A 27,948-nucleotide genomic window follows, 5' to 3' on the forward strand; every position below is an offset into this window, starting at 1 on the left:
TGTTCCTAGCTTTTAGAATGTAGGATAGTGTAGCAGGAAGAACATAAGCTGCAGAAGCAGGTAGGTCTGGGTCAATCCCTCGTGTCCCTTACTTGTGTACTGTGGACATCTGGCTTAACCTAAATTCAAATTCCCCATGTAGAGTATAACCTGCTTTGCAAGTTAGCTGTAAGGACTACAATAACGTGTAAAAAACAGGACAGTGCTGCACAACATAGTAGCTGTTAATACAGTATGTGTTAGCAACATAGCTCCATATTCTTTTGTGCATGAAATACAAAGAAAACAAGTAGCACTGGTAACAACATATTTATTTACGTACCCTGTTGTGTGACCGGGAGGTGTTTTTCACTTTCCAATAATTGATTAGGTTATAACAATTAAAATTCCAGAAGGTAAACTAGTAATTTATTGTTGCTCATAAGCATAGATAAACACACACCGTACCACATAAAGGAATTTTAAACACTTCTAACCTTTTGATATAGCTTTGAATATGGACCAGTATACTCAGGCAATAGATCTAACAGATTCTCAATATGCTTCTAAATCTCAACGGTTCTCTTCAGATACAACAGGACAAATTTGAATTGAATTTTTAAAATTCAAAAATTTAACCAGGATTCTTTCTGCAAAAGACCAACATTACTTAAGCCTATCATATTTAACACTAATATAGCTGTATTGCTATTAAAAGTAAAATCATGGTAGGCAGCAGCCAACTAGTTGCTAGTCTCATTTTGTAGATTTAATATTTTTTGAAAATAATTCATCTCAGATGGTGGGCTATAAAAGTTTATTTTTAAATAGTTTTAACCTTTTATGTACTAATTAAATTCACATAGAGCCCAAGTCAAACAATTGGTCAGCATTTCAAACTGGGTTTCATAACAGAATCAGCCATTTCTGAGACTGCACCATACAGGACATTTCCTTTCAGAAAGCCTTTTATTTCTGGCTTAAAATCTCACAACATATATTTTTAGAGTGCTTGGTAAGTGTAACTAATAGATACATTACTTGAGCAGGATATAAGAATGTGCTGATCACCAAGTATGAGCTTTGTGTTACATTAAATTAAAATTACATACTGCTGGAAATAGACAAGATAGGGAGTTCCTAGATCCTAGAAACATTATGGCTAAGGAAATAGAGAACTCAAAAAAGGAATCCACCTCCAAGAAACTAATTCAGTATATAAGTGCCCTGTCTTAGGAAAAAGTTTAATAAGGAACAACTGGGACATCATACATTGTTTCTTTGGAGATTAAAGTGCAGGCTATGAAACGGCATATAAAGTAATGCATAAAATAGTGCAATCTTAAGGTGCCATTATTTTTGTTTATTATACATAGCCTATTTTTATATGTCCATTTCCTCTAAAAATTCCAGCTGTAGGGACACCTTTTAGCTTATTTATTTAGGCATTACTTATACTCTGTTTTACCCACCTTTGGGGCTACATAGAATATTTTAACATTTTAACATGTAGAATAACAGCGCATACATCTTGAAACTACTAAATAGAGATTAAGGCAAGCCCCTGTAAAGTTCAGTACTCCAAAAAACACATTTTACAAAAAATGTTGCTTCCCAAACCAGTGGCTTTAAACCTGATGGCATCCCAACAGACTTTAAAACAGTATGACTACTCTGAATACATTTGTGTTTGCCCCATTATTTCCAGGCTCTGTACATCAGAAGAGGAGTTTGAAAAACGACAGGTTCTATAACCTCAGAATGTGTGAAAACCAAGTAATCCGAGTCCACGTGGGAGATAGCAGAGGATCCAGTTAGGGTGCAGGGAGTGCTGGTCCTCTTCATATACATGCCTTTTGACATTTTTATCCACATTATAGTATTGTACCATAATAAATTTATGTGCGGGACCAACCCATTAAAACAGAGAAGTCTCCTCTGAAAGACAGCCAAGGAAGAAGACGGGAACACTTTATGAAATGTTTCACTAAGACAACACAATGCATTTAAATTATTGACATAAAATGCAGGGCAGGTTGGTTCTCTCAGGAGGCTAATCTACAATTTTTCCTGTAACATATGTCAGTTTTAGCTGATCAAAATGTGTGATTTGTTGAATCTTAAATACCATATGCTACCCAAAAGTAGGTATAACAGCTATCAAATAAGTGACGAAGGCAATATCCTAACATGCTGTAGCTAGTCTAAGTAAGACTTAAGACAACTGAATTACAGTGCTTTATTCTCCTACTGTTATACAATGCTCATCATTAACAAGTTCAACTCATCAGCCTTATGGGCAGGTGATTACAAGTATATGCTGCAGAAATTTGGATTTTGGAACAGAAAATCTACCTTCTAATTATGTGAATGCTTATTATGAAAGCCATATACTCACATTAACTAATGGAAGACCACAAATACATTTAGGCTCTCTAGATTTAGCTCAAAAAGAAATTCAGGAAACTTTTAATAATCTGTAAACAACTACTAAAGAAATAATGAGGCTGTACCCCTTCGATGAATAAGCATCATACTTTGTAAACCAGTAAACATATAGTTTGATACTTAAAGTCTTCCTATTACCAGAAAAGCAGATTATAAAAAGCCATGAGTATTCCAGTAGCCCTCCTCCAAAGTTATGATATTATGGCTAAATCCTGTAATTACAAAAATGAGAACTGCTTAGAAATGAGTTCCAGACAGGGACTTTTATGGATGACCTTGGCTGACAAGTGTTTTTTGGAAATTGTTTATTTTAAAATTACCTTACCAACAAACCATGAAACACTTGAATGTTACTTTATGGTTTTTCATTGAAAACATATGACATTGTAAATGGAGTTTCAAAGTTAGACACAGAACTGATCAAAATCTAAGGACAATATTATGTAAGGACAATATTAAAAATAAATAGAAAAAAGTTTCACCTGGTGAGTTTAATCTAAAGGATGCATAACCATGTCATTTTGGACGGATAAAAAAGGTGATAACCTTGTGCTTTTACTCAAGTAAGGTACTTACCAAAACCTTAGGTTTTTATACAGGTGTCAAACTTCCACCTGGAAAGGGATAGTTTTCGATATTACACCTAAATTTACTTTAAATAACTGAAGCCCAAGGCCACAGTTGTTTAAAAGAACTTAGTCAAATAACTACATAATTTAGTACATTAAAATAAACCTTGGACAGTGATAGTTGAATGTCTCAAAAATATACAACTGGGGGAAAATAACCACTGTACACAATTTGGAAGTTGTTAAAGTGACCACTCAGAAGATTGAACAGTGCAAGACATGCTTTTCCAGTTACAAGCTCAAAACAGGAGTGCAAACGAAATTAAAGCTTTTGTTTAAAGTTGCAGGATAAGGAAAGCTTAAAATTAATATCAAAAAGCTTCCCTCAGGTCGTCCCCCAGAAATATGATCAAAATGCTTTTTCATGGTACATTTTCTTGAATAAACTTTTCTTCAATGGCAAAACTGCATCCCACTCAATCACATTTGATCAATGAGCACACACACTGGTGAGTGAAGAACAGTGTTAGTTGTGGGAGGTCCAATATCAAGAGAAAGAGCCTTGAAATATGGGGTTCTGCTATAGCCAGTACACCTGAACCTTATGGAGAATAGATAAAGCAATGGGCTTTAATAGTCTCTTGTTCTTATAAAGCTGGAGGACAAATGGACTAAACAATCCCCACTCTAGAGGCAAGCTGTTGCAGTGGAAGATGTTAGTGCTTAAATAAACTAAGGTGCTGCTCTAAAAAGTGAAGAATAGAGGTTCAAGATCAATACCAGTGCAAGAGCTTTTTAAGTGGTTGACTAGGCAACGCATGCATCCATCCATGCAAATGTGGGACATGGCCCCAAAAGAGAACCAAAAACATGTGTATAACGACTAGATAAATTCCTTGCCAGTAGTTTATAAAAAAATATAGTCAGTACTGTAGAGATTCCTTCTACAGTCAATACTATGGAAGTCCATTTTAGTTACCCATTACTTCAATACCAAAAAGCATTAATTACTTTTCAGACATTCCAGACAAAGGTCACTTACAACGAAAAGTCAACTTTAAAAAAAACAAACAAACAAAAAACAAGATAGTGTCCATTTAAAAAGTTAGGTTTTTGTTTCAAGTGAACAGGACATTTTCTGTATTAAACTTAACTTCTAGTCTGTCAAGACTGGGTTTAAGATCTTTATGTAATGTGCATATATGCAGAAACAAATAAAACTTACTTTAAACATTATCTGCACAGGAAAAAAGTTAACTCCTCAAAACAAGATAGAACAGGTCTGGTTAGTACAAATCTATTGCAAAGTAAAAAGATTGTGTGCATCAGTTCAACCAGGAGAAGCAGGAAAAGAATGTCCCAACCATAAAAGTTCAAGTTTAAGTTGTATTCTGAAAGCCTAGAAGCCTAAGGGATACCATGGTGCTCACAGTATCCTGATATGCATAACAGTTTAAGCTACTAAGCCATGTCTTTCTCTGGAGCTAGAATCACATTCCAATTTATTTTCTATTCCGAAGACGTTTAGATTTCCTAAGAGAGTCTATGGCTTCTGCTGCCTTTTTTCGTTTCCGAGGAGACTCCTCATTCTGCCCAGACCCTGAGGAGTTTCCTACTGCACTTTCCATTACTTCTCGTAGTTTGCGTTCCAGCTCTGCCAACCGTGCATTCTGTTCACCTATGATCTGGGTCTGCTCTAGCAGTTTCTGGTCCTGGTCTTGAAGCTGTTTCTGCTGTTCTTGCACTTTGGTGCGAAGCTCAGAAATTTCACGCCTGAGAACAGTCACGCCAGCACCATTTGTTTTAACCTGCTGCTGAAGTTTGGTAACCTCTTGTCTTGAAGGGTTTTGCTTGGAGAAGAGCTGCATTGTTGTTAGTGCTGCAGACGGTCCTGGAACTGTGAAGAAATAGTTTAAAAGGGCCAATCACTTAAAATGTTTCCCTACTGTGTAATACTTAGTCAAACTTATTTTAAATAGAGCATCCTTATTGTTATCACTTATGGCTTCCTTCTTTTGTGCAATCTACTTTGTCTAATGGATTAATCAGACACCTTGTTTTAACTATAAATGAGTTTGAGTTCTGATTCTTGTGCTCAAGTGACAATATGTGAACTGCCAGCAGAAGGGCATTTAATAGCATAAACTTGGACTTAAAATACTGTAAAACATTTTTAGGACCTAGTAAGAAAATACAAGTAGTAAAATTAGAAAATTATTATTTTCTATCTATCTTATTTTACATAAACAAACATAAACTTTTGAGTTAGAAGTACAGACTTATCATGTTCTTTTTTTCTTTTTTTTTGGTCTTTTTTGTGACCGGTAAGGGGATCGCAACCCTTGGCTTGGCGTCATCCACACCGCGCTCAGCCAGTGAGCACACCGGCCATTCCTATATAGGATCCGAACCCGCGGCCGGAGCGCTGCTGCACTCCCAGCGCCACACTCTCCCTAGTGAGCCACGGGGTCGGCCCGACTTATCATGTTCTTAAGTTCACTCTACACATAGTTATATATGCAAAGGCTTCAACTTTAGCCAAACAATAGGGAGTCCATCAAAAGAATGGGTTATGTCACACATGATGATCACGAAGAATTTCTGACACAGTATAGGAAGGCTTTGGAACTATTCTCTTTTAGGAATAACTAGAATGTAACATGGACATAAAAATAACTATTTTAAACTAAGACCCTACTTTTTATTTTTATTTTTATTTTTGTCTTTTTCGTGACCGGCACTCAGCCAGTGAGTGCTCCGGCCATTCCTATATAGGATCCGAACCCGCAGCGGGAGCGTCGCTGGGCTCCCAGTGCCGTACTCTCCCGAGTGCGCCACAGGCTCGGCCTGTTTTCTTTTTCTTTTTCTTTTTTTTTTTGAAGACCCTACTTTTTAAAAAAGCTTATCTCCTGAAGGTTTTTCTAAAAGAACCAGATAGATACATTCATAACCTAATCCCATCATGCTAATTTTCTCCTTGCACACCTAATAACTATAACATTTTCCTTGACTGATGCATTCTTCTTTCCCTCTCTGCTTATCCTTATCTAACTTCCACTCAAACACCAAGGCTCAGATCAATTCTTACCTCTTGCAAAGTCTCAAACAGAACAGCCAACACTGATCTTATCTTCCCTAAAATTCTGTCTCTGCTACTCATTTGGCATTTAACTTGACGGTGCCTTAAAATATTTCTCTTGCCTACAATAATTTAACTTTGAGTCTGGATATGTCTTACCTTTTGAAATAGTAAGATCCTTGAGAGCAGACACCACGAATTACACTTCTTTTTTAGTCTCCACAGGACACAGTACAGTGCTGTGCACATAATAGGTACTCAACAAATAATAGATAAATTAATGCTGAGATGGGCAGCCTTTATTATTAAATTAGAGAGAGCCACTCGGTTGAACCACTGCGTACTGCAGGGTGCTAACTAATCTAAACAAAACAAAAAGTTTTACTAAATTTTCCCCCTTAATTTAAAGTATTTGCAAGGGTTAAGAATATTGAACATTGTAGTCTTTCAGTAGATAAGGGCACAAATCTCTAGGATCCAATATACTTTTGCAAAATAGCTACCACAGAAGTGAGTGTTCAAAATAGCCTTATGCACCCTGTCTTTTAAAGTCGTAGCCAGACACAGGGCTGAAACAATTCACTGGATATTTCCATGAAAAAATGTGGCATATTTAATACTGTTTTTAAAAAATGATTATCAACTAATCAGAAACATTAAAAAAACCCCATATATATAACTTTTCATCCAGCAATTCTTTTAACAAATTTATCGTAAGTACATAGTTGTGGATATGTGCAAGGATTTAGCCACAAGATTGTTCTTCAGCATGTAGTTTAAATAGCAAACAACTAATTGCTTCTTGACCTTTTGGTTAAGATCAAGTGTAATCCTGAAAAACTAGAAACAACAAATGTGCCTACCAGTAGTGGATTAGTTATACAAGTTAGGGTCTATAATCCAATCTGTCATTAAAAATGATGTTGCAGATAAATATGTACTGACACAGAAAAGTTCAAGATACACGGCTAAGCGGGAAAAAAAAGAAGCAAGTTACAAAACTGTGTTGATGCTATTATAAGCTGAATATATAAAAGCAAGAGATACCTGGAGGAGAGCCCATGAGTCTTCCAGACACATCTGATCCTGGTAATTTCCTCTTTAGAATTGGAACAATCTTTTCATCAAAGTATTCCATTGCCATGGAGGAAATATCCCTTAACTCTTGAAGTACTTCATGAGCTCTTTGAGGAGCTCTGGTAGAATTGACATACCTTAATACACGATAAATCTCATCGATCACCTAAAATAACAAATTCTCATTAGCACTTTAGATTTTTATAAAAAAAAGAAAATAGCTAAACAGGCAGAGCAGCAAGTGCTTGTTCTGCAATTCCTGTAAAGTCCTATAGGGTGATTTAACTGAAGTGCGGGCCACTGATAACATTACCATCTGCAACACATGGCTTTTGGGCTTGTTATAATACTTCATACTTATGTTTATTAAGCACCTTTTATTTTATTTTTATTTATTTATTTATTTATTTTGTCTTTTTCGTGACCGGCACTCAGCCAGTGAGTGCACCGGCCATTCCTATATAGGATCCGAACCTGCGGCGGGAGCGTCACCGCGCTCCCAGTGCTGCACTCTCCCGAGTGCGCCACAGGCTCGGCCCTATTGAGCACCTTTTATATACCAGGTACTGTGCTGGGACTAAGAAATCAGGATGAATAAATTGTAGCTCCTGCCCTGAAGGAAATAACAGTGTAACTAGGGAGACATATGTGGTGCACGCAAGTAATACAAAGAAGGGTATACAAATTGCTAAAGAAACTAGTGGACTAAACGAAGAAATTAAATCCTGTATGGGAGAAGAAGTGGGGGATTACCCAAACCCATACTCTATTAATCTTCCAAACCCCAAGGGATGAACCCTGATTTCGTTCTCTGTTTCACATTGCCCCCACATGCTCTATCCCTGGAAGTTTCTTTTCTCTAAGTCTTGCTGTGTATTGGAACGAGGTCTCAGATCCCACTTCCTTGCCATCCCAGAGGTAATAAGAGATCCTTCTTCGTTTTAATGATAATTGCAATGGGAAAACACAAGCCATAACATACACGGAGAAGAAACAAAGTTCTTACAATCCTGGTTCCTAACTCTTGCTGGAATGGTAACTGAATCTTCCTTAGGAATTTACACCTCACCTTTTGCCCCTATGAGGTTATCCTTAATAATTCCCCTAGCTTCAGCACAGACCTAAAGGTAATAATTTACATCTCTGAAGACCAAAGTCTGGATGGCATTTATTCCAATGGGCCCTTACTTCACAAGAAGCGTGGGTTAATCAATCAAACCATTCTGTCATCAAAATCAGAAACAACCTTGAATCTCACACGTCTCCCACTGCATTTATCTAGCCAGTTCCCAACTCTGGATCAATCTTATAATCTGCCTTCTCATCTCCTTTACTCAGTCTGCTGAGCACAGCTAGAGACCTATAATTTTGCAGAACAGTAGCAGGACAAATTCACGGCCCTTAACATTTTCCAGACTCTCAGTGCAATATTATGATCCTTGTTAATCTAGCATGATGTGTGCCTAATAATCAAAATTAAACCGTTAAGACGTGTCCTTATCATAAGTTGGAGCAGACGTCACAGAAGAGGCCAGGTTTGTAGGCCTGGAGAATTGAATAGGAACTGGCTTGAGCTGAGGTGGTGTATGTGTAGGCAGGTGTAATGGAGATAAGATGTGCTGGTTTTGAATTACACATGAGACACGCAGGAGATGCAAGTCAGCAGGCAGCTGGAGATACAGACCAGGAGTTCAAGAGAGAAAGTGCAAATGATGGTGAGGCTTTCAGCAGCCAATCGCATAAGAGGGAGAACATGCCAAATAAGAAAGTCAAAGACAAAATCTGAGGCACTAGTGGTTAAGTGAAATATTTATTTATGGCATTACTATTACTTTAGAAGTACTATCACTTTAGAAGAAAATAACATTTTTTTTCTCTTTTTCTTTATTTATGTTATGTTTTATTTTATTATATTTTATCATTTTAATTATTAATTATTTTATTTTATTCATTTTATATTTAATTTTATTTATTATTTTATTATTAACTTTATTTTAAAAATTTTTATTTAAAAGATAATCAGTAAGGGGATCTTAACCCTTGACTTGGTGTTGTTAGCACCACGCTCATCCAGTGAGCTAACCGGCCATCCCTATATGGGATCTGAACCCATGGCCTTGGCATTATCAGCACCATAATCTCCCGAATGAGCCACAGGCTGGCCCAAGATAACATTTTTTTTCTATAACTTACTGAACTACCACCATCTTAGGAACTAGTGCAAATATTTTTTTAAAAAAGGGGGGGCTGGCTGGTTAGCTCAGTTGGTTAGAGTGAGGTGCTAGAACACCAAGGTCAAGGGTTCAACACCAAGGTCAAGGGTTCAGATTCCCTTACTGGTCAGCCGCACACAAAAAAAGAAATGAATGGAGTACTTTCCCTTGGGCCTACAATTTAATTCTGTAAGGATATTCTAACTTGTAAAGTAAACATTATTCAAGTATTTATTGATTCTTACTATGTACCTGTCACTTTTCAAAATACTGGGGTAAAAAACAGTGAACAAAGATGACAACGCACATTCTCATGAAGACGTGAAGTAAATAACAAAATAATTTAAAATAGTGCCATGAGGAAAAAAGAGGTTAAAGTGATAGTTCCTATTTTTAAAATGTCCTTCATATTGACTAATATTTTATATGCTAATGCTAGGATATTAACCGAGCCACTGACCCATAATTATTAGTTTTGTGTTTATTGTTTTACATGTGGGTTATAAATAAGAAAAGCACCATAATACTCCATTTTTTTTTTTTTACACGTTATCCCCAAGGCTAGTATTCTCTGTAAGTACCAACTGGCCATCAGATCTTTGAACTAAATCAAGTACACACCCACACCTTTTTGCCCCAGGGATTTTGTACATTCTGATACCTTCTTAAAAATGTTCTCCCTGTATATCCCCTCCACTCCAAATTCCTTACTTATACCTGTGGTCTCAGTAACACTGCACTTTTTCAGAGTAGTCTTTTCTGAACGTTCTTCCATTTTAAATCATGTTAATATCTTCATCAAACACTTTATTCTCCCTTCAGAATAAACATTCCAAGTTGTAAGTACATCTTTCAGTTTATCTTCCCCATATTATAGTCAGCTCTGTGACAGAAGAGATCATACGTAGCTTCACTGTCAGATCCCCAGAGCCTAGCAGTGTCTGCCACATGGCAGATACTCAATAAATGTTTGTTAAATAAAGGATAAGGACAGTCAAATATTTTAACTGCTTAATACTGACACATCTAAACAAAACTGTTTAGGGGCAAACCACAGGTTCAATATAAGAAGTTCAATATAAAGAACAAGTTCAATATAAGAATATGGTTTTTAGAGGTCAGATTGTGTTTTGAACACAAAGGGCACAGTCAACAGGACTTCTATTGAGAGGGGTTTCTAAAAATACACAATACTTAAAATGGTGCTTATATGTTTAATTTAGTATACGCAGCTTTATTAATAGATCTCTAGATATTATGTTTATGTATATAAAAACTGGTAGACAGAAGAATATTTATAGTGTGCTTCAGCTAGACTAGAAATAACTATTGTAACAGTTAGCAATGAATAAGACATAGATCCTATCCACTGGAAAATAATGACTTAAACAGCAAAATATAAGTCAGATTGTAATAAGTTCAATGTGCAAAGTGCTGTGGGGAAACAAAGAAAGTAGGGATAAGATCTGTTTGGGAGAATGAGGTAGAACTAATGAAGGACATGGTAATGAGGAATAAGTAGAATTTCAGTGGGTAAGGGAAGTTAGAGCAGGAGGAGAGTACATCTGGTTAAAGAAAAGAATGGAACTGAGCAGATGAATGATGTGGTTGGATAAGTAATAGGACAGGAAATGAACATTTACACAGTAGTAGTACACAACAGACATTTATTTCAGGGTGTTTTTTAAAACATACTTTATACAATGAATCCTTTTCCATCACCCTTACTTTTCAGAATGAACTTTATATCAAAATATCCCACAGCGATTGCTAACGGGTAACAAATTACATCTACAAACTAATTTGTGAAGTATTTTTAGGTTTGCTGTATTTAATCTTTTAAATAAAGTGAAAGCAAGGCTCAAGTCTTCCATTAGGAAAGGTAACATTTTCAAATCTTAATATAGAGATTATTTTAGTTAAGTGAGATACTCCATGTTTTTGATAACATTTAAAATAGTTTCTTTGGTCAAGGATTAGGATTCCCATACTGGCTAGCTACCACACCCACCCACCCACAAAAGTCTCTTTCCTCTGTCCAAAATCTACATAAGCAGAGGACAAGATGAAGGAAAAAAAACACCATGTGTTAGAACTACACTTCTCCCATTCAGTTATCAGTGACTGCAATGGCTTTAGAGGCACATATTAAGAACACACAGTACTTACCCAATTTTCAAAACAGTTCATTTTCTGAGTAGGTTTACTCATTTTCTGCAAATTACTTTAACAAGAATGTAATGGTATGAGTCTTGAGGTCTAGTGGGAAGACCATGGGCCTTAGGCAGGTCACAAACTCTTAATGGCTGTTTCTATGCCTTTCAAATAATATGCTGCATGCTGAACTACCCAGGCTAGACATAATAAGTTATAAAAAATGTTTTTAAGTTTTAAAAAAGTATGGTACAAAACAAAGGTAGTGAACAACTATCACATTTCTAACACATACAGTTCACTGCCTCACACTTATGTTTAAATTGGTACAATAATAAATTATATACTATGAATATCATTTAAGCCTTTAGACTACTGTGGGCGAGAGAAAACCTCTTTTTTAGATGTATTGTTCAGTAAACAAATACCCTATTAGATACTGAAGCTCAGGGCCAGCCTGTGGCTCACTCAGGAGAGTGCGGTGCTGATAAGACCAAGTCCACGGGTTCGGATCCTATATAGGGATGGCCGATTAGCTTATTGGCTGAGCGTGGTGCTGACAACACCAAGCCAAGGGTTGAGATCCCCTTACCGGTCATCTTTAAAAAAAAAAAAAAAAAAAAAAAAAAGAATACTGAAGCTCATATGTTCTCATTTTCCCCTCATTTTCCATCTTTGTCTTTTTGTTCTAAGATTTCCTTAACTTTCCCTTCCACTCCTTTTACTTAATTAAATTTTTTACTTCCACATTTTAAAGTTTCAAGTGCATTTAAAATTTTCTGAATATTCTTTATATGGCATGTTTGTTTGAATGTTATCTTTTCTTATTTCTCTTAGAATATCAGTTACAGTTTCTTTTTAAAGTTTTAAGGGCTGGCCTGTGGCTTACTTGGGAGAGTGTGGTGCTGTTAACACCAAGGCCACGGGTTCGGATCCCTATACAGGGATGGCCGATTAGCTTATTGGCTGAGCGTGGTGCTGACAACACCACGTCAAGGGTTAAGATCCCCTTACCAGTCTCTAAAAATATAAAAAAAAATTTTTTTTGCCTTGAATATGAACTCTTAACAAACTTCTGCAAAGAATATTAGGGCTTCTACTGTATATTTCATAACTAGAATTTTAAATATAAGATCACATAAATGATATGTATTTACATTTATAGTACAGAAGTTAAACAAACCCAAAAATAGAAACTCACTGAAAAAAGTAGGAAAAATTCTGACATTTCAAAAATCACTTTATAACTTTATAATAAATTAAAGTTTAATGGCAATCCAGTTGTTCTAGGCAAGGAATTCTATTTTACCTTTCCTGGGATGAAGCAACAGAGATTGGAATCCACATACTTCATGAAAGTCATATTTAATAGAGACAGCCTTGTTTCAACAGCAGCGAGGATGTCTGCATGACGAGCTAATGAATGGTTTCTCCTTTCTGACTCTCTCCTATAATAATAATGATGATGATAATATTGAAAGCAACCATTAAAGCAGTACTGTGGACTAAAATGTTAAGCAATCAAAATGACTTAATGAAACAGTTTAACTTTAACATGTTCATTTAGAAATCTATAATTGGGTCATAATTTAACTATAATGATCAATGAATCACCATGCCCAAAAATCCTTGCCAAGAACTAATACTTGTTGACAAAATATATTTTTTAAAAACTTTATTAAAAAAAAAAAAATGTGTTTTTTAATTTTGTTTTGGGGCTATATCAAGCCTAATAGTTATTAGAATCGGAGAAATTAGACAAACAAAAGAATCACACATGGACATACAGGCAAGAGACTATGTTTTTGCCCATAAAATTTAGCTTCTTTAAATTTTTTTAGCAGTTTTATTGAAAAATAATTCACATATAATAAAATTTGCTATTTTAAAGGGTACAATTTAGTGGTGTATAGTAATATATTCAGAGAGTTGTACAATCACTACACTATCTAATTTCAGAACATTTTCATCCCACAAAAAGAAAGCCCGTAACCATTATCAGTCACTCCCATTTTCCCAGGCCCTGGCAACTACTAGTCTACTCCGTTTCTATGGATTCACCTATTCTGAAAGTTTTAGGTAACGAAATCATACAGTATGTGGCTTTTTGTGTGTGGTTTCTTTCACTTAGCATAGTTCTCAAGGTTTGTTCATGCTGTAGCATGTACCTTTTTATTGCCAAATAATATCCCACTATATGTATATACCATCACTTTGTTTATTTATCAGCTGAAGAATACCTGTGGTTTCCACTTTTGGGTTATTGTAAATAATGCTAAGAACATTCATGTACAAGTTTTTGTGTGGACATGTTTTCATTTCTCTTAGGTACATAAGAGTGAAATTGCTGGGTGATAACGGTAACTATTTTTAACTTTTTGAGAAAAGCCGAACTGTTTTCTAAAAAGTGGCTGCTCCATTTTACATTCCCACCAGTAACATATAAAGGTTTCAATTTGCCCACATTCTCCCCAACATTTTTTGTCTTTTTTATTTTAGCCATCACAGTAGATGTAAAGTATTATCTCGTTGTAGTTTTGATTTGCATTTCCCTGATGACTAATGATGCTGAGCATCTTTCAATGTGCTTATTGACCATTAGTGTATCTTTCTTGGAGAAATGTCTACTCAAATATTTTGTCTATTTTTAAATTGGATTATCTTTTTATTATTGAGTTGTAAGAGTTCCTCACATAATCTGGAAACAAGTCCCTTATCAGATGAATGATATGCACATATTTTCTCCCAGCTGTGGGTTGTCTTCTCACTTTCTTGATGGTGTCCCTTTCCACAAAAGCTTTAAACTCTGATTAAGTCCAATTTGCCTCCTTTTTTGTCATTTGTACTTCTAGTGTCATTACTAAAAACTTGCCTTGGGCTGGCCAATTAGCTCCGCTGGTTAGAGTGCGGCCTTGTAACACCAAGGTCACAGGTTTGAATCCCCATACCTGCCAGCTGCCAAAAAACCCAAAATGTCAAAAAAAAAAAACCCCAAAAAACCCACAACTTGCCTAATTTGGCCAAGTTCATAAAGATTTACTACTATGTTTTCTTCTAAGGGTTTTTTATTTTTTTCATTGAACATGTTTATGAAGTAGAGTTTGTTGCTTCGATGCATGCATATATTGTATAATGATCTAATCAGAATAGTTAACATATCTATCACCTAAACATTTATCATTCTTTGTGGTTATAACATTCATCATTTCTTTCTGGCTATCTTGAGATACACAATATCATATTATTTATTACTGTCAGCCTAGAGCACCAGAACTTATTCTTATCTAATTATAACTTTGTAAAGGTCTACCAACCTTTCCACGGCCCCCTCTCCCGCTTCCCTTTCCCTTTTTCTAAGGGTTTTATACTATAGTGCTGACATTTACACTTAAGTCTATGATCTCTCTTAATTTTTGTTTACAATGTGAGGAAAAGGTCCAACTTCATTCTTTTACATGTAGGAACCCAGTTGTCCCAGCATCACTTGTTGAAAACACTATTCTTTCCCCACTGAATTGTCTTGGCATCCTTGTTTAAAAAAAAAAACAAATCAAAAACCAAAAAAACCAATCGACTAAAAATATAAGGGTTTATTTTCTGGACTTTCAATTCTATTTCACTGATCTATATGTCTATCCTTATGCTGTACTGTTTTGACTACTGTAGCTTTGTAGCAAGTTCTGAAATTGGGAAGTGTTAGTCCTCCAACATAGTTCTTTCAAGATTGTTTTGATTATTCTGAGTCTCTTGTATTCCATAGGAACTTTATGTATTTATTTATTTGGATGGTGGACCGGGACAGGGATCCAAACCCTTGACACTGGTGTTAGCCTTAGGAATTTTAGGATTGGTCTGTCAAGTTCTGCAAAAATGACAGCTTGGATTTTGATCGGGATTGCACTGAATCTGTAGATCAGTTTGGGGAGTATTACCATCTTACAGAAGGAATTCTTCCAATTCATGAATGTCTTTCCATTTATTTAAGTCTTCTTTAATTTCTTTCAATGATGTTTTGTAGTTTTCAGTGTACAAGTCTCATGCTTCTTTTGTTGTATTTATTACTGTAGTGGATTGAATTATGTCCCCCCAAAACTCAGTAAAGCTTAAATTGTGTCCCCAAGTTTTATGTATTAGAAACTTAGCCCCCACTGTGACTGTTAAGAGGGTGGGAAATCCTATTCTGGTAACTGAAGGGTGGAGCCTTGAAGAGGTGATTGGATTATAGGACCATATAGTAGTGAATGGATTAAAAATGGTGTTTAGGGGTGTGGTTCTGAGGGCTTTAAACGAAGCAAGTTTTTTTTTTTTTTTTTGTCTTTTTCGTGACCGGCACTCAGCCAGTGAGTACACTGTGCACTGGCCATTCCTATATAGGATCCGAACCCGCGGCGGGAGCGTCGCTGCGCTCCCAGCCCCGCACTCTCCCGAGTGCGCCATGGGCTCGGCCCTAAACGAAGCAAGTTTGTCTGTCTCTCACTTTCTCTGCTTCCACCACCTTGCAATGTGAGACCCCTGGGTCATTGTTGCCACCACCAGATGGACTTTGGACTTCCCAATCTCAGAAACTGTAAGCAATCGGTTTTGTTTTTCTTTATAAATCAGCCAGTTCCATGAGTTTTGTTATAAGCAACAAAAACAGACTAATACAATTACTAGGTATTTTATTCTTTTTGATGCTTTTGTAAATGGATGTCTTTTTAATTTCACTTTCAGATTGTTCATTGCTAGTGTACAGAAATGCAACTGAATTCTGTGTATCAATCTTATATTCTATATCCTCGCTGAACTCATTTATTGGCTCTAATAATTAATTGGTGAATTCCTTACACACAAGATCACGTCATCTGCGAACAGAGAGAGTTTTACTTCTTCCTTTCTCATGTGGATACCTTTCATTTCATTTTTTTGCCTAACTGCCCAAGCTAGCACCTCCAGTAAAATGTTGAAAAGAAGTCACTTATTGTGATCTGTGTGCCCTTTGTTATAAAAACTTGGGAACAATTTAACATGTAAGCCCTGAGACAAAAAAAAAAAAAAAAAAAATCAACAAACGAACAAAAACTGTAAATTATTGCCATTGCTAGCCATAACTAATACCTTGGGAGTTGTGCTTTAACTTGCTTCTGACATAAATTATGGTACCTCTCCACTTTCAGAAATCCCTGATTCAACATTCTCTGGCAGACCAAGTCCATTCTTTTACAAACCTATGGGGAGAGAGGAGAAAGAACAACAATAATAATGAATCAATAATAATTACACAAATTAATAATAAACAACTTAGACTTATAACTGATGGCTGAAAGTTCTCCATGCTAGTACTGTTGCCCAGTTTGCTGTCTGAAGCTCTGAATCAGTATTTGCGGGTGAATCTTTCATACCATATAACTCCTGCAATAGCTCATTAAGAAATTAATATTATGTATAGGCAAAGTATCATTTACTTTACATGTTTGTTGATGTTCTGTATGTATCCCCACTATTACAGTCAGAGACTATAGCCCTGAACATCAGTAAAACAGCATATTTGAAGGTTTTTAGTAGTTTCAAACAAGAAAAATTCCCTTTTAGCCAAAAATGTATGTTCAAACTTGAGTCTAACCTCTCTCAAAGTTTGTATGATCTATTACCAGAATGAGAATTTTTATTTATTTCTCCTAGTGATTTGGGTTAACTACAAAGAGTTTATGATAGCCAAGGCCTTTACACTTGATACTCTCATACCCTCCAAAATATCTTAACATGTGTAGTAGAATGTCAACTACTTTGAACTTTAAGGAATATGGTGTTTTTAAACAATTAAAGCACAGGATGAGAAGTCAGAACACCTAAATTTGAGTCCAACCTACATGCATTCTTGTACGAGTCAGCTACCATATGAAAGCCTGAGTCACACATCTGTAAAATGTGGATAGTATCTAACTCCCTATGGATATCATTAGGATGAGATGAAATAAAACACGCTAAATCACTTCATAAACTCTAAAGTGCTATATAAAATTGTTAGTTAAATAAAGTTTGTTTCTCTTTGTACTGATTTGAAAACTCTGCTCCATGTAGTTAATTGTTATACTTCTGAGGTATCCTAGCATCTTATCTTAATTACATCTAGCATGCAAAATGTTTGTTTTTGATTCCTGAGAATTTTGTAGTGACTCAGAATCATCAACCCGAAGGTTAGTTCTCACTGTATAGGGGTAGATGTTGAAAGCACAAGACATTGAGATAAATCTCTATTAAGGCCAAATCAATTAGGCTTTTTTGCATTTCTCATAACACCCATCTTCTTTCCATCTCTCATAAACACAAATCTTGATAAATATCTGTTGAAATGAAATGCTGATGAAACTCTTGATAAAAGTTTCCTCCTGAGAATATGGGGAGATTGAAATTCTGTTAAGCTGGATTGAAGGCTTTAATATTCTAATACTAAATACCAGATACTTCCTAACTCACAGAATACCAAATGAAAGGTATTAAGAAAAACAGTTCTTTTCAATTTCAAAATAAATCAAAACATTATAAATTTTAAGGACTGATACTAAGTAATCTCTAATAAATTATATTTTAAAACATGGTAGAATATTTCTAACTAAACTATATCAGTTTCGAACATTTGTTTAGTGTATCCTGGAAAAAAAAAAGCCAATAAACCCAATATATATTAACATATATAACCATTTTTAATGAAAAATAACTTTTTTCCAAGACAAAAGATTTATTTATTTTATTTTAATTTTTTAAAAAGATGACTGGTAAGGGAATCTTAACCCTTGACTTGGTGTTGTCAGCACCACACTCTCCCAAGTGAGCCATGGGCCGGCCCCTAGGACAAAAGATTTAGTGAGTGGCATTAGTTTACATTTTTGTAAAGCTCTTTGATATCTGGCTTAATAAATAGGACACATGTGAATGAATTTTCATATCTACTTCTGCATTCAATTTATTGAGGTATTCTTACCTTAGAAAATTCTAAGGGCTGCCCATGGCTCACTCGGGAGAGTGCGGTGCTGATAACACCAAGGCCATGGGTTCGGATCCTACATAGGGATGGCTGGTTAGCTCACTGGGTGAGCGTGGTGCTGACACCAAGTCAAGGGTTAAGATCCCCTTACCGGTCATCTTTAAAAAAAAAAAAAGAAAGAAAGAAAGAAAATTCTAGAAAACACAAGAACCCATTTCATTAGCTATTAGTGTGATGACATCATCACGTCACATAGCTACTGGAAAACTACTGTATTCTTATCAAAAACTGAGGGTGAAAATAAAAAATAACATCTTATTACTGTAACAAAAATATTTTAGATCTTATGGACCCCCCCGGAAAGAATCCTCGGGACCTCTCTGGGGTCCCCGAACCACACTTTGAGAACCAGTGTCCCATTACTGAATAATCACATTGCGACAAAACCCAGTATTGAACTTCATGTGAGGAAAAAGATAAACTTTTATTGTGTTTTTAGAGGAAGGAAAAGGGAGTGTGTCTATGCATGTGAAATAAGGGGAATAGAGAGGGCTAAATTTTCATCTTTTATAGTAGAAAGTCAACAGATAATATCACATAGAAGAAAATCAGCCGAAGACTTAAGAGAGGTGTTTTTATTAGGGAATAAAAATTGGGGATAGTAAAAACTGTTTTTGCTTTTGTTAAATCTTTTTGATGTTTTAAATCATCAGATGGAAAGAAAACCCCTCTAACACTTGCTATCTCTGTAGACTCTACAACCTTGCTGATAATTTGAGATAATTTTTTAGCAGCAATATATTTACAAATAAAAACATTAAGATCAATTACTACTGTTGACAATTTTCAAGGTTCAGTCTAACTTATTATATTGTACTAGAGTTTTAGTGCACTGAGCCCAGCTAACTTCCAGGGTTTAGATATCTTTCAATAATCTAGAAACTCAACTGAATATGAGTGCTGACTAGTATGAGTATGTTACGTACCTACTGGGTGATGAGAACATAAATAAATAACCAGATTAAGGTCAACTAAGGAATACTTTACATTACAAAAGATCTGCATTAGGCTTTGAAGGAAGTGAGGGCGAGAACTAAAACTAGAAGTCATGTGTATGCAAAGGTACAAAGTCTGGAATGAACAAATCATTAACAATCAAACTACTTCTGAAGACAGATCAGATATGTGGGCAAAGCTAAGAGGAATAAAATCCCCAGGTTTTGAAAAGAGAAATTAGATGGTAATAAGAAATAACTTTAAAAAGACTATTCATCTTTGGGAAAGATCTGATATTGGGACAGCTGGTTGGTCATTTTCTGTAAGTGCTGTTAATATGAGGACTAAAGATAGGATTCTGGAAATGTCATTGGAGATAGCCAGTATCAATGTAGATGGATCCCAAATGAAGAAGTAAAAGATAAGATGTATGATCTTTTGTGTCTTTTTGTGTTATCAGTCAGTACTTCTTGAACATTCATAAAAGGAAGAGTACCACATTAAGTACCATTCTTTTCCTACAATATTGACTAATGCTTAAATTTTTTTGACATTGGCTTTTGTGCTATTCTAATTTGTCTGTCTTTGTGACCTTCTATTTTCTGGTCTTCTACCAGCTTTTAAAAAAAATTTTTTTTATTTTATCATTATACGATGTAGTTGATTTTCATGTTCCTTTACCGATTCCTCTTCTACCAGCTTTTAACTATCAATGTCAGTTGAGGGTTCATTTATAAGCCTTTGTTTTCTTATTTTTTACTTCTTCCTTTGGGGTTCATCTACATTGATATTGCCTATCTTTTGTTTAAGATTCAGAAAGAAGCAAAGTAACCTCTGGAAAACAGAAATACACTAAATTTCCCCAAGGCAAGCAATGTAATGATAACTGCTGACAATGTATGCTATCTTACAACTCAAAATGATCTCATTTAAAGTGTAGCTCTAAATTTAAGAGTATTTTAATAATTTCCTCAGGCTAAATGGAAGAAACTTTATTTCCCCAGTTATTAAAACAAAACAGATTGGTGATGGGGAGCATTAATCAGCTACAATGTATATCGACAAAATAAAATTAAAAAAAAAAAAAAAAAAAACAAAAAAAAAACAAAGTAAGTCGATTTTATCTTCAACCCCCATCACATCTGGCAAACTGGCCTCATAAGATCCAGCAATATGCTGTTTAATAAAGACCATTATGGTAGCAAGAATGAAATACAATTTGCTGACTCGTTCAAGAATAGAATAAAAGGAGAGTTTAAAAAAACAACAACAAAAAAAACCAAAACAAACAAACAAACAAAAAAAACAAAACAGAAATCCTAGCAATTTACCCAAGAGAGTAAAATAAAATTCTGGAGCCTAATATACAAAGATCATGACTATGTCAAAAACTATCAGGGCATTAAAGATTAGGAAAAAATATACACTATAAAAACAAAAGCAGACTAACAGAATAAATCATTGTATGACAAAGATAATTTAGCTTGGGACACTCTGTTATTTGCTGTTCTAGAATAAGAATACATGTGATTTTTCTTAGTTAATTTTCTCAGGATTTAAAAGGTCAAGTTTATCATTTTTATCATTTTCTAACTTAAGTAGTCAGTAATAAAAATTTTTCTTTATTGTATTTATTTAGGAATCTTTTTAGATTTGTCTTGCCACCATGGCCCTTCTGGAATGTTCCAGATTAAAGTGACTATCTTTTATTAGATAAAAGACACCCCCCCTCACTCCCCCAAAAGCTATAAAGGACATTCTGGGGACAACCGAGAAATCTGAATATAAACTGTAATGTTAAATTTCTCGGAAGTGATGATATTGTGATTATGAAATATTATATTTACATCTTATTTTCAAATGGTTTAGTTTAAAATAAATAATGAATGTGAGATATGCACACACACACATATTTAGAGACAGAGAGAGAATGAGCACACAAGGGAAAGAAATAAAGCAAATGTGGCAAAAAAGTTAATGACGGATGAAAAAACCGTTTAAAGAATGAATAATGAATGAGCCACAACCATTCTGGCTCTTCTCCTATTTGCTTTTTCAATGAACTCATTTTAATTTCCCTCACCTAAATATGGATACAACTTGTTACCTCTTTCATGTGAATACTTTTTAACCCTTTATAAAAAATTCTATCTACTTTGTATGAATTGCCTAATATCACTTGTGTTACTATATTGTGTGTGTGTGTACACCACAAGTATTTACAAGAGTGCCTCAAAAAGTTCGTAGCAAAACAATTAAAAAATAATACAAGTTTTTCCAGTACTTTTTCAAGTACCCTCATATGCATATGTAATTCTCAATTATTTACAGATAGAATCACAATAAATTTTAAAGTCTCTGGGTATCTTTCCTAAATATTCACTTGGAAAGAAAATATAAATTCATTTTAATATTAGCCTGAGCAAAACAATTAAGAAAGTCTTTTCCCAGGATTCCTATAATGCACCCTAAACACTAAACGGAAAAGCCTTTCTGATTATTCTGTTTTTGATTGTCTGTACCATTATTCTCCTCATGAATATACAAACTGAGTGTTGATTAAAATGAAGGAGCCTTGATACACTACTGTAAATGATTATCTTGTTAATTACATACTAGCTTCAGACCACCTTATCAATATTTATTCTCATAAGAGTTTTCTTTAGGCACCAATTTTCTTAAAATGGTTCTCTAAAATGTTAAAGACATTCTGGGTGAACTAAAATCTTAAAATTAAAAAATTTTCTCATCTCCTCTGTTGGAGGTAAATATTAAGCAACAAATTTTTTTTAGCACTATTGTAATTTATATAGAAAATACTTTTATTTCACAATAACATATATTCCATATTTACTCAAACCAGTGAAATGTTTTAAGAACTACTTCATTCATTCAACAAATACTGAGTAATCATATTGTCTCATAGACTATCTAAGGCCATAACAATTCGTGATGTAAGGTTATGTCCTCACCCTTGTAGAGCTTAAATTTAGTGGGAAAACAGGCTCTTCCAAAGATAATTCCAACATAATGATGCAATAGGACATAGAAATACTACCCAAGAAAAGTTCAGAGAACCATAGAAGGATTTAATGAGGTACACTTGAGGTATATGAGGGTCTTTCAAAAGTTCATGAAAAAATAGAATTAAAAGATAATATGGGGCCGAGCCCGTGGAGCACTCGGGAGAGTGTGGCGCTGGGAGCGCGGCGACACTCCCGCCGCAGGTTCGGATCCTAAATAGGAATGGCCGGTGCACTCACTGGCTGAGTGCCGGTCATGAAAAAGACAAAAAAAAAAAAAAAAAAAAAAAGATAATATGAATCTTTCCATCAACTTTTTCAAGTATCCCTGTATTTTCTAGGAGAGGGAGAACAGAAGAAAAAGCATGTGCTTGGAGAGGCCTGAGATATTTGAGAAACTAAACGGCTTGATGTTTGTTTCAATCAATACTAAGTGTAAGATGCTAGAAGTCGGTGGTTGGGAGGAACCTCTATCAAAGGTTATCTTTTGCTCATAGTCTCAAAAATCATGAAACTGGATTTATATACATAGATTATCCTTTTACTATAGATCATTCTTCAGTATTATAAGAATCTATACTACTGAGTTTATTGGTGTATACAGATGTATCTGGTTTTATGAAATGATGACAATAAGAGATATAAGTTGTTTTGTTTTTTTAATGTCCTCATTAGCTTCCCTCACCAAAAGCTGTCAACCCTGGAGGTTCTCTAAAATAGTTCCTTAAATTTGACTGGTCTGTGAAATAAAAAAGTCGGGGGGCAGGGGGAGATTGACCACTAATCTAGAACTAAAACTTTACACATTCAAATTCAAGCTTATCTTAATCTCTCTAAACCACTCTTCTCCAATTACTTCATTACTTTATATGTCATTTTTTTTCCTGCTGGGAATGTTCTTCCACCTTTACTAAGCCTTTCCTGATTAAATCCTCCTGATTAACCTCAACATTCTGGTATTTACTATCTTTGCATTTGTTAACCTGGTGCATTATAAATATGCTCAAAAAAGGTGTGTACATTCTGTCTCGATGATGATTCTATGAAAGGGGTTATTGATTAAACCCCTTCACGTTGTGAGATCAGGACTGGAAGGAAGAATGAATTGTCCCCAAAAGATTATAATTTCTTACCGGTACCCAAGTATCTGTTAATAAAAGCAACAGCCTGAAGAAGAGATAGTGGGGGGGGAAAAAACAACCAAAAACCAGCAAGAGTGTATTCTCTGTAATACAGCAATTATTAAGGGTCCCTGGGGTTCCCCAACCCTTTCATCTGCAAGGCCAAACTTTTCTCATAATACTAAGAAGTTATTTGCCTTTTCCACTCATTCTCCCATAAGTAGCCAGTGAAGTTTTCCAGAGGCAATATGACATGCGACATTATTGTTCTGACAGCTAATGAACTATGTGCTGTGTAATCTTGTGTTTTCTAGAATTTTCTAAGGTAAGCTCTTAAGGTCTTCAATAACTTTTAAGTGTAAAGGCTTCTTGAGACAAAAAAATTGAGAACTCCTGGTATAGAGCAAGAGATATGAGGAAGACAGCTTGCTTACTTAAAAACAAAACAAAAGAAGTAATGGTCTTTCATGTTCCTTCGTATTTCCTTATCAATCAAACCCACTCCATAACTGAAATTTTCTAACATATTTGAAGAAAAGATGTGAAAGGAACTATAAACAGGTAACAGATTTAACTAGCTAGGGTGCTCTAGAGAATTATCTTGGGACAAAAGCATCTATTTACGCATTTTCTCGTGGACTGGAAAATTTCATTCCAGATAATAAGCAAGAATTCTCAATTTAATATTTAGTCAAATTCAAGTTCTGAAGGACTAACAGGATTCCATTAAATTTATAGGAGCTCCCCTTGAACCACGGAGGAAAAAATTAATGGCGTCTCTCTAGAACATCTTTTAAAAGCCTCCTGTATTTATTTTTCAGCAGGTAAGAACACTGTGCTCATGAGCCAGTTATAGGTTCAAAGTTAGCTCTAATCTGCTCCCTAAAGGTAGGACCTCACTTCTTAACCTTTGCCACTTGTTTTGAAGTCTCTCATGTACATACTAATGCTGCGTTAGCACAAATTTGTCTGGTTTAATGGAAAAGCAGCTCAAAAGTACATGTTTTGCCACTGCAAAAGTTGCATTCAACTGAATATTTTTAAATACATTGGAGGAGTTAAATCTTTAAAGAATTACTTCTGTGTAAACAGGATTTCCAGGTTCTGGGTAGATTTTTGGAGCGACAGTCAACAGCAGGAAAAAAAATCCAGTTTAATAAGGCATTCAGATAGTCCCTTGGAAATCAATGAACTGAAGAGTCAAATTTTTATTATTCATGGTAAAAGGAAGCAAACACTATTACCAATTAAACTGCACAAATAACTGAAAAATGTTTTTGTAGCAATTTCAACTTAGAGCAAATCTTTTAAAGAAAACAGACTAATAAGTACATGAATTGCGTACCTGTCCTCTAAGTTAGGTGCTAATAATAGCTATGATTGAAGTCCTAATAAGACAAGTAAGAAAATGGGGAAGGAAGAAAAAAAACCCCAAACACCTGAACAACATGTAAACTAGCTCATTAACCACCAAATAGCTGACATTTAGCTTTATGAAAACTAACTTTTTTTTTTTTTTCTTTTTAAAGATGACTGGTAAGGGGATCTTAACCCTCAGCACCAAGCTCACCCAGTGAGCCAACCAGCCATTCCTATATGGGATCCGAACCCGGGGCCTTGGTGTTCTCAGCACCACACTCTCCCGAGTGAGCCACGGGCCGGCCCCATGCAAACTAATTCTGCTCTTAATATTACTTCCTTCCAAGTATATCCAGCCTTAATTCCACTAAAACAACAACAGCAAAACTTACAATGAAAGAAACTATGTAATTTTTATGCCAGATAGTAGCATATATACTAAAGTCCCTTGATTTTTTGGCAAACAGGATCTTTAGATATAAATGGCCACTTAAATTGAAAAGGCATGTAAAGCACCTACCAAGCACTGTCTCTTGACCACCAATTCATAAAAAGATCATAATTAAATTAATGCTGACATCTAGTGGCAAGAAAGAACATCTTTCTTTTATAACATTACCTGACTTGTATCTTTCCACACCAAACCAATGAATCTAAAACCAAAGACACAAGGGGCTGGCCTATGGCTCACTTGGGAGAGTGTGGTGCTGATAACAAACACCAAGGCCACAGGTTCAGATCCCTATAGGGAAGGCCAATTAGCTCACCTCAATGAGCGTGGTGCTGACACCAAGTCAAGGGATAAGATCTCCTTACTGGTCATCTTTTAAAAAATAAATTAATTAAAACAAAAGACACTTCCAAATCCCCACAAAAGATTATCCATTTAATCTATTTTAGAATTATCCATTAATCTTAAAGTAAAGAAAGGAATAAGAGAATAGCTCCCATTACTAAAAAAACCATATTTGCAGATGTAAAATTGGCTACAAAATCTTTTCCTGGGACTGGGGTGGTGGTGCAAAAAGGATTCCTCATGAAGAATCTGTGTTTGAAATCATAAATACGTAACCTTAAAAGAGCAGGAGATAACTGCTTAAAAATAAAGAATGCAGCTGAGTATTTCACTTGAAAAAGATGTCATTATTAAAAAATTGTGGGATGTATTTTAACTGTCTCCTAGGATAGGATGGTTTCCTCCCCTTTAATAATGTTTTAATTTTTCAAAAGCAAATGACTAACGAACAAACAAAAGTCACAGTTTTACTTAACACCTATACAACAGAACTGTGAACATTCCAAGCTTTACAAAGCCACTGTCTGGCTGAATGGCTCAATTCAATCAAATGTTATGCCCAATTTCCAGACACTATGAACGCATAGAGTGAATTTTGATCAAACATCATTCTTTGTAAAAACTTAAGATTCTACATGCAATTCTAGGATGAAATGTTTTAGAAATTCAGGGACAATCAATTTTGAAATATCTATTTTCAACTGAAGAAATCTTCTATCCTGCAGCCTGGCATGTTTGAATTGCTGTGTTTACCAGAAATAACTGGCCAACGTTTGAATTAATATTCAAAGCTTTCTTTTAAAAATAAGTATTATTTCCTTTAAAAATGCACCTGTAACCCACTTCAAACTGGAGGTGTCAGTCTAAAATATGGCAATTGAATAATAAGAAAATGCTATACAACATCACATGCAGAAGTACGTCTTTGTCCTCTTAAAAACAATCCCGAGCAGATTTAGCTTTTACACTCGATCGGTTTGCAATCACTTCAAAATGTCCACCTCCTTCAATAAAGCGAAGTATCTGACCGAACTAAGACATTCATCAAACCCTCAGTCAAACCTCTGGAGTGAAGTAAAATCCCAACGGCAAATTAATTATTTTTAAAATCATGGACTGAACTACAGTGATTTAAAGGTATAAATAACTCTCTCCTAAAGCTGGCGGGTGGGCGTAAATCACCAGTCACAAAATAAGTTTTAAGAGAGAGAAAACCCGTCAAGGAGCAAGTTGCTTCAGTGTTAAGTGGGAAGGAAGGGTCAGGGTAGGGCACGGCCAGAATGGTCATACCCCAGGACTCTATTTCAGTGGTTAATTAGGGCGCTGGGGTTAAGGCCACGAAAACACGTTCGAATTCTGCAGAACCTCTGCCAGGGTTTGGGGGAACTGACTAACCCTACTTATCTTCTCCAACAAGGAAACTTGGGTGGCTGGGGGAACAATACATTATTCTTGCAAGAACAAACCAAGTCTGCTGGGATCCTTTGGCCACTTCTGAGTTTCCTCCCCCCACCCGGGCCGGGGGCTGGACGGTGGCACACAAAAGGTAGGCGACAGGACGTCGGGGTCCGGGCTCAGGCCGGGCGGAAGGTCTAAGCCCATCTCCGCCCGCGGGCCCACTTCCGGGTGGGGGCCAGGAGCCCCCAAAGCGAAGTTCCCTCAGAAAGTCGCTCCCAGCCCGCAGCACGGGCGTCATCGGCAACCAGCCCACTGCCACTGCCGGACGCCGAGGGAGAGTTCGGGCGGGAGGGGCGCGATCCGCGATCAGCCGGGAGCTCCCTCCTGAGGAACGGGCTCCCTTTTCCTCCCCTCCCCAGACGTCGGCCCGGAGGAGAGGACGGCGGGGGTCTCGCGGGGGCCTCACCAGGCGGAGCTGACTAATTTCATCGTAGGACATAAAGCTGAGGATGTTCTCGATGGCTACGATGGGCAGCGCCACCAGCGTGTTGTTCTGAGGCAGCTGGTCCGGAGCCAGCGCCGGCATTTGGGGTGCCTGGGACCCTGGCTGCGGGAGCTGGGGCGGGGGCGGTGGAGGCTGCCGCTGGGTAGAGCCGGCGGCCAAAGGGGAGCCGCCGTCGCCGTGGCCGCCTCCTCCTTCCTCAGCCATCCGCTCTTCGGCCGCCGCCGCCATCTTGGAGGTTTGATTCCTTCCCCCACGGCGAGAGGAAGA

At 36.1% G+C, this 27,948-nt stretch overlaps 1 protein-coding gene across 1 annotated transcript; it reads right to left on the reverse strand.

Moving 5' to 3' along the window:
- Nucleotides 1-304: 304 nt before the first annotated feature.
- FBXO28 (F-box protein 28) lies at nt 305-27,948 on the reverse strand. Its single transcript, XM_063114996.1, has 5 exons — nt 27,643-27,948; nt 16,617-16,726; nt 12,829-12,967; nt 7,123-7,318; nt 305-4,893 (listed from the first exon to the last, which is right to left on the reverse strand). The coding sequence occupies exons 1-5, from the start codon at nt 27,907-27,909 to the stop codon at nt 4,499-4,501; spliced, it is 1,107 nt and encodes a 368-aa protein (XP_062971066.1). The 5' UTR covers nt 27,910-27,948; the 3' UTR covers nt 305-4,498.

This window comes from Cynocephalus volans, chromosome 11, assembly GCF_027409185.1.
Source record: "Cynocephalus volans isolate mCynVol1 chromosome 11, mCynVol1.pri, whole genome shotgun sequence".
Lineage (NCBI taxonomy): Eukaryota > Metazoa > Chordata > Mammalia > Dermoptera > Cynocephalidae > Cynocephalus > Cynocephalus volans.

What these genes read in the sequence shown, in the direction of transcription:
- FBXO28 (XM_063114996.1), bottom strand. Translation starts at nt 27,909, where the DNA reads ATGGCGGCGGCGGCCGAAGAGCGGATGGCTGAGGAAGGAGGAGGCGGC. An exon ending in AAATTAGTCAGCTCCGCCTG is followed by an intron (nt 16,727 to 27,642) that starts GTGAGGCCCCCG and finishes CTCTCCCCATAG; the next exon opens with GTTTGTAAAAGAATGGACTT. An exon ending in GTTGCTTCATCCCAGGAAAG is followed by an intron (nt 7,319 to 12,828) that starts GTAAAATAGAAT and finishes TTGTTATTTTAG; the next exon opens with GTGATCGATGAGATTTATCG.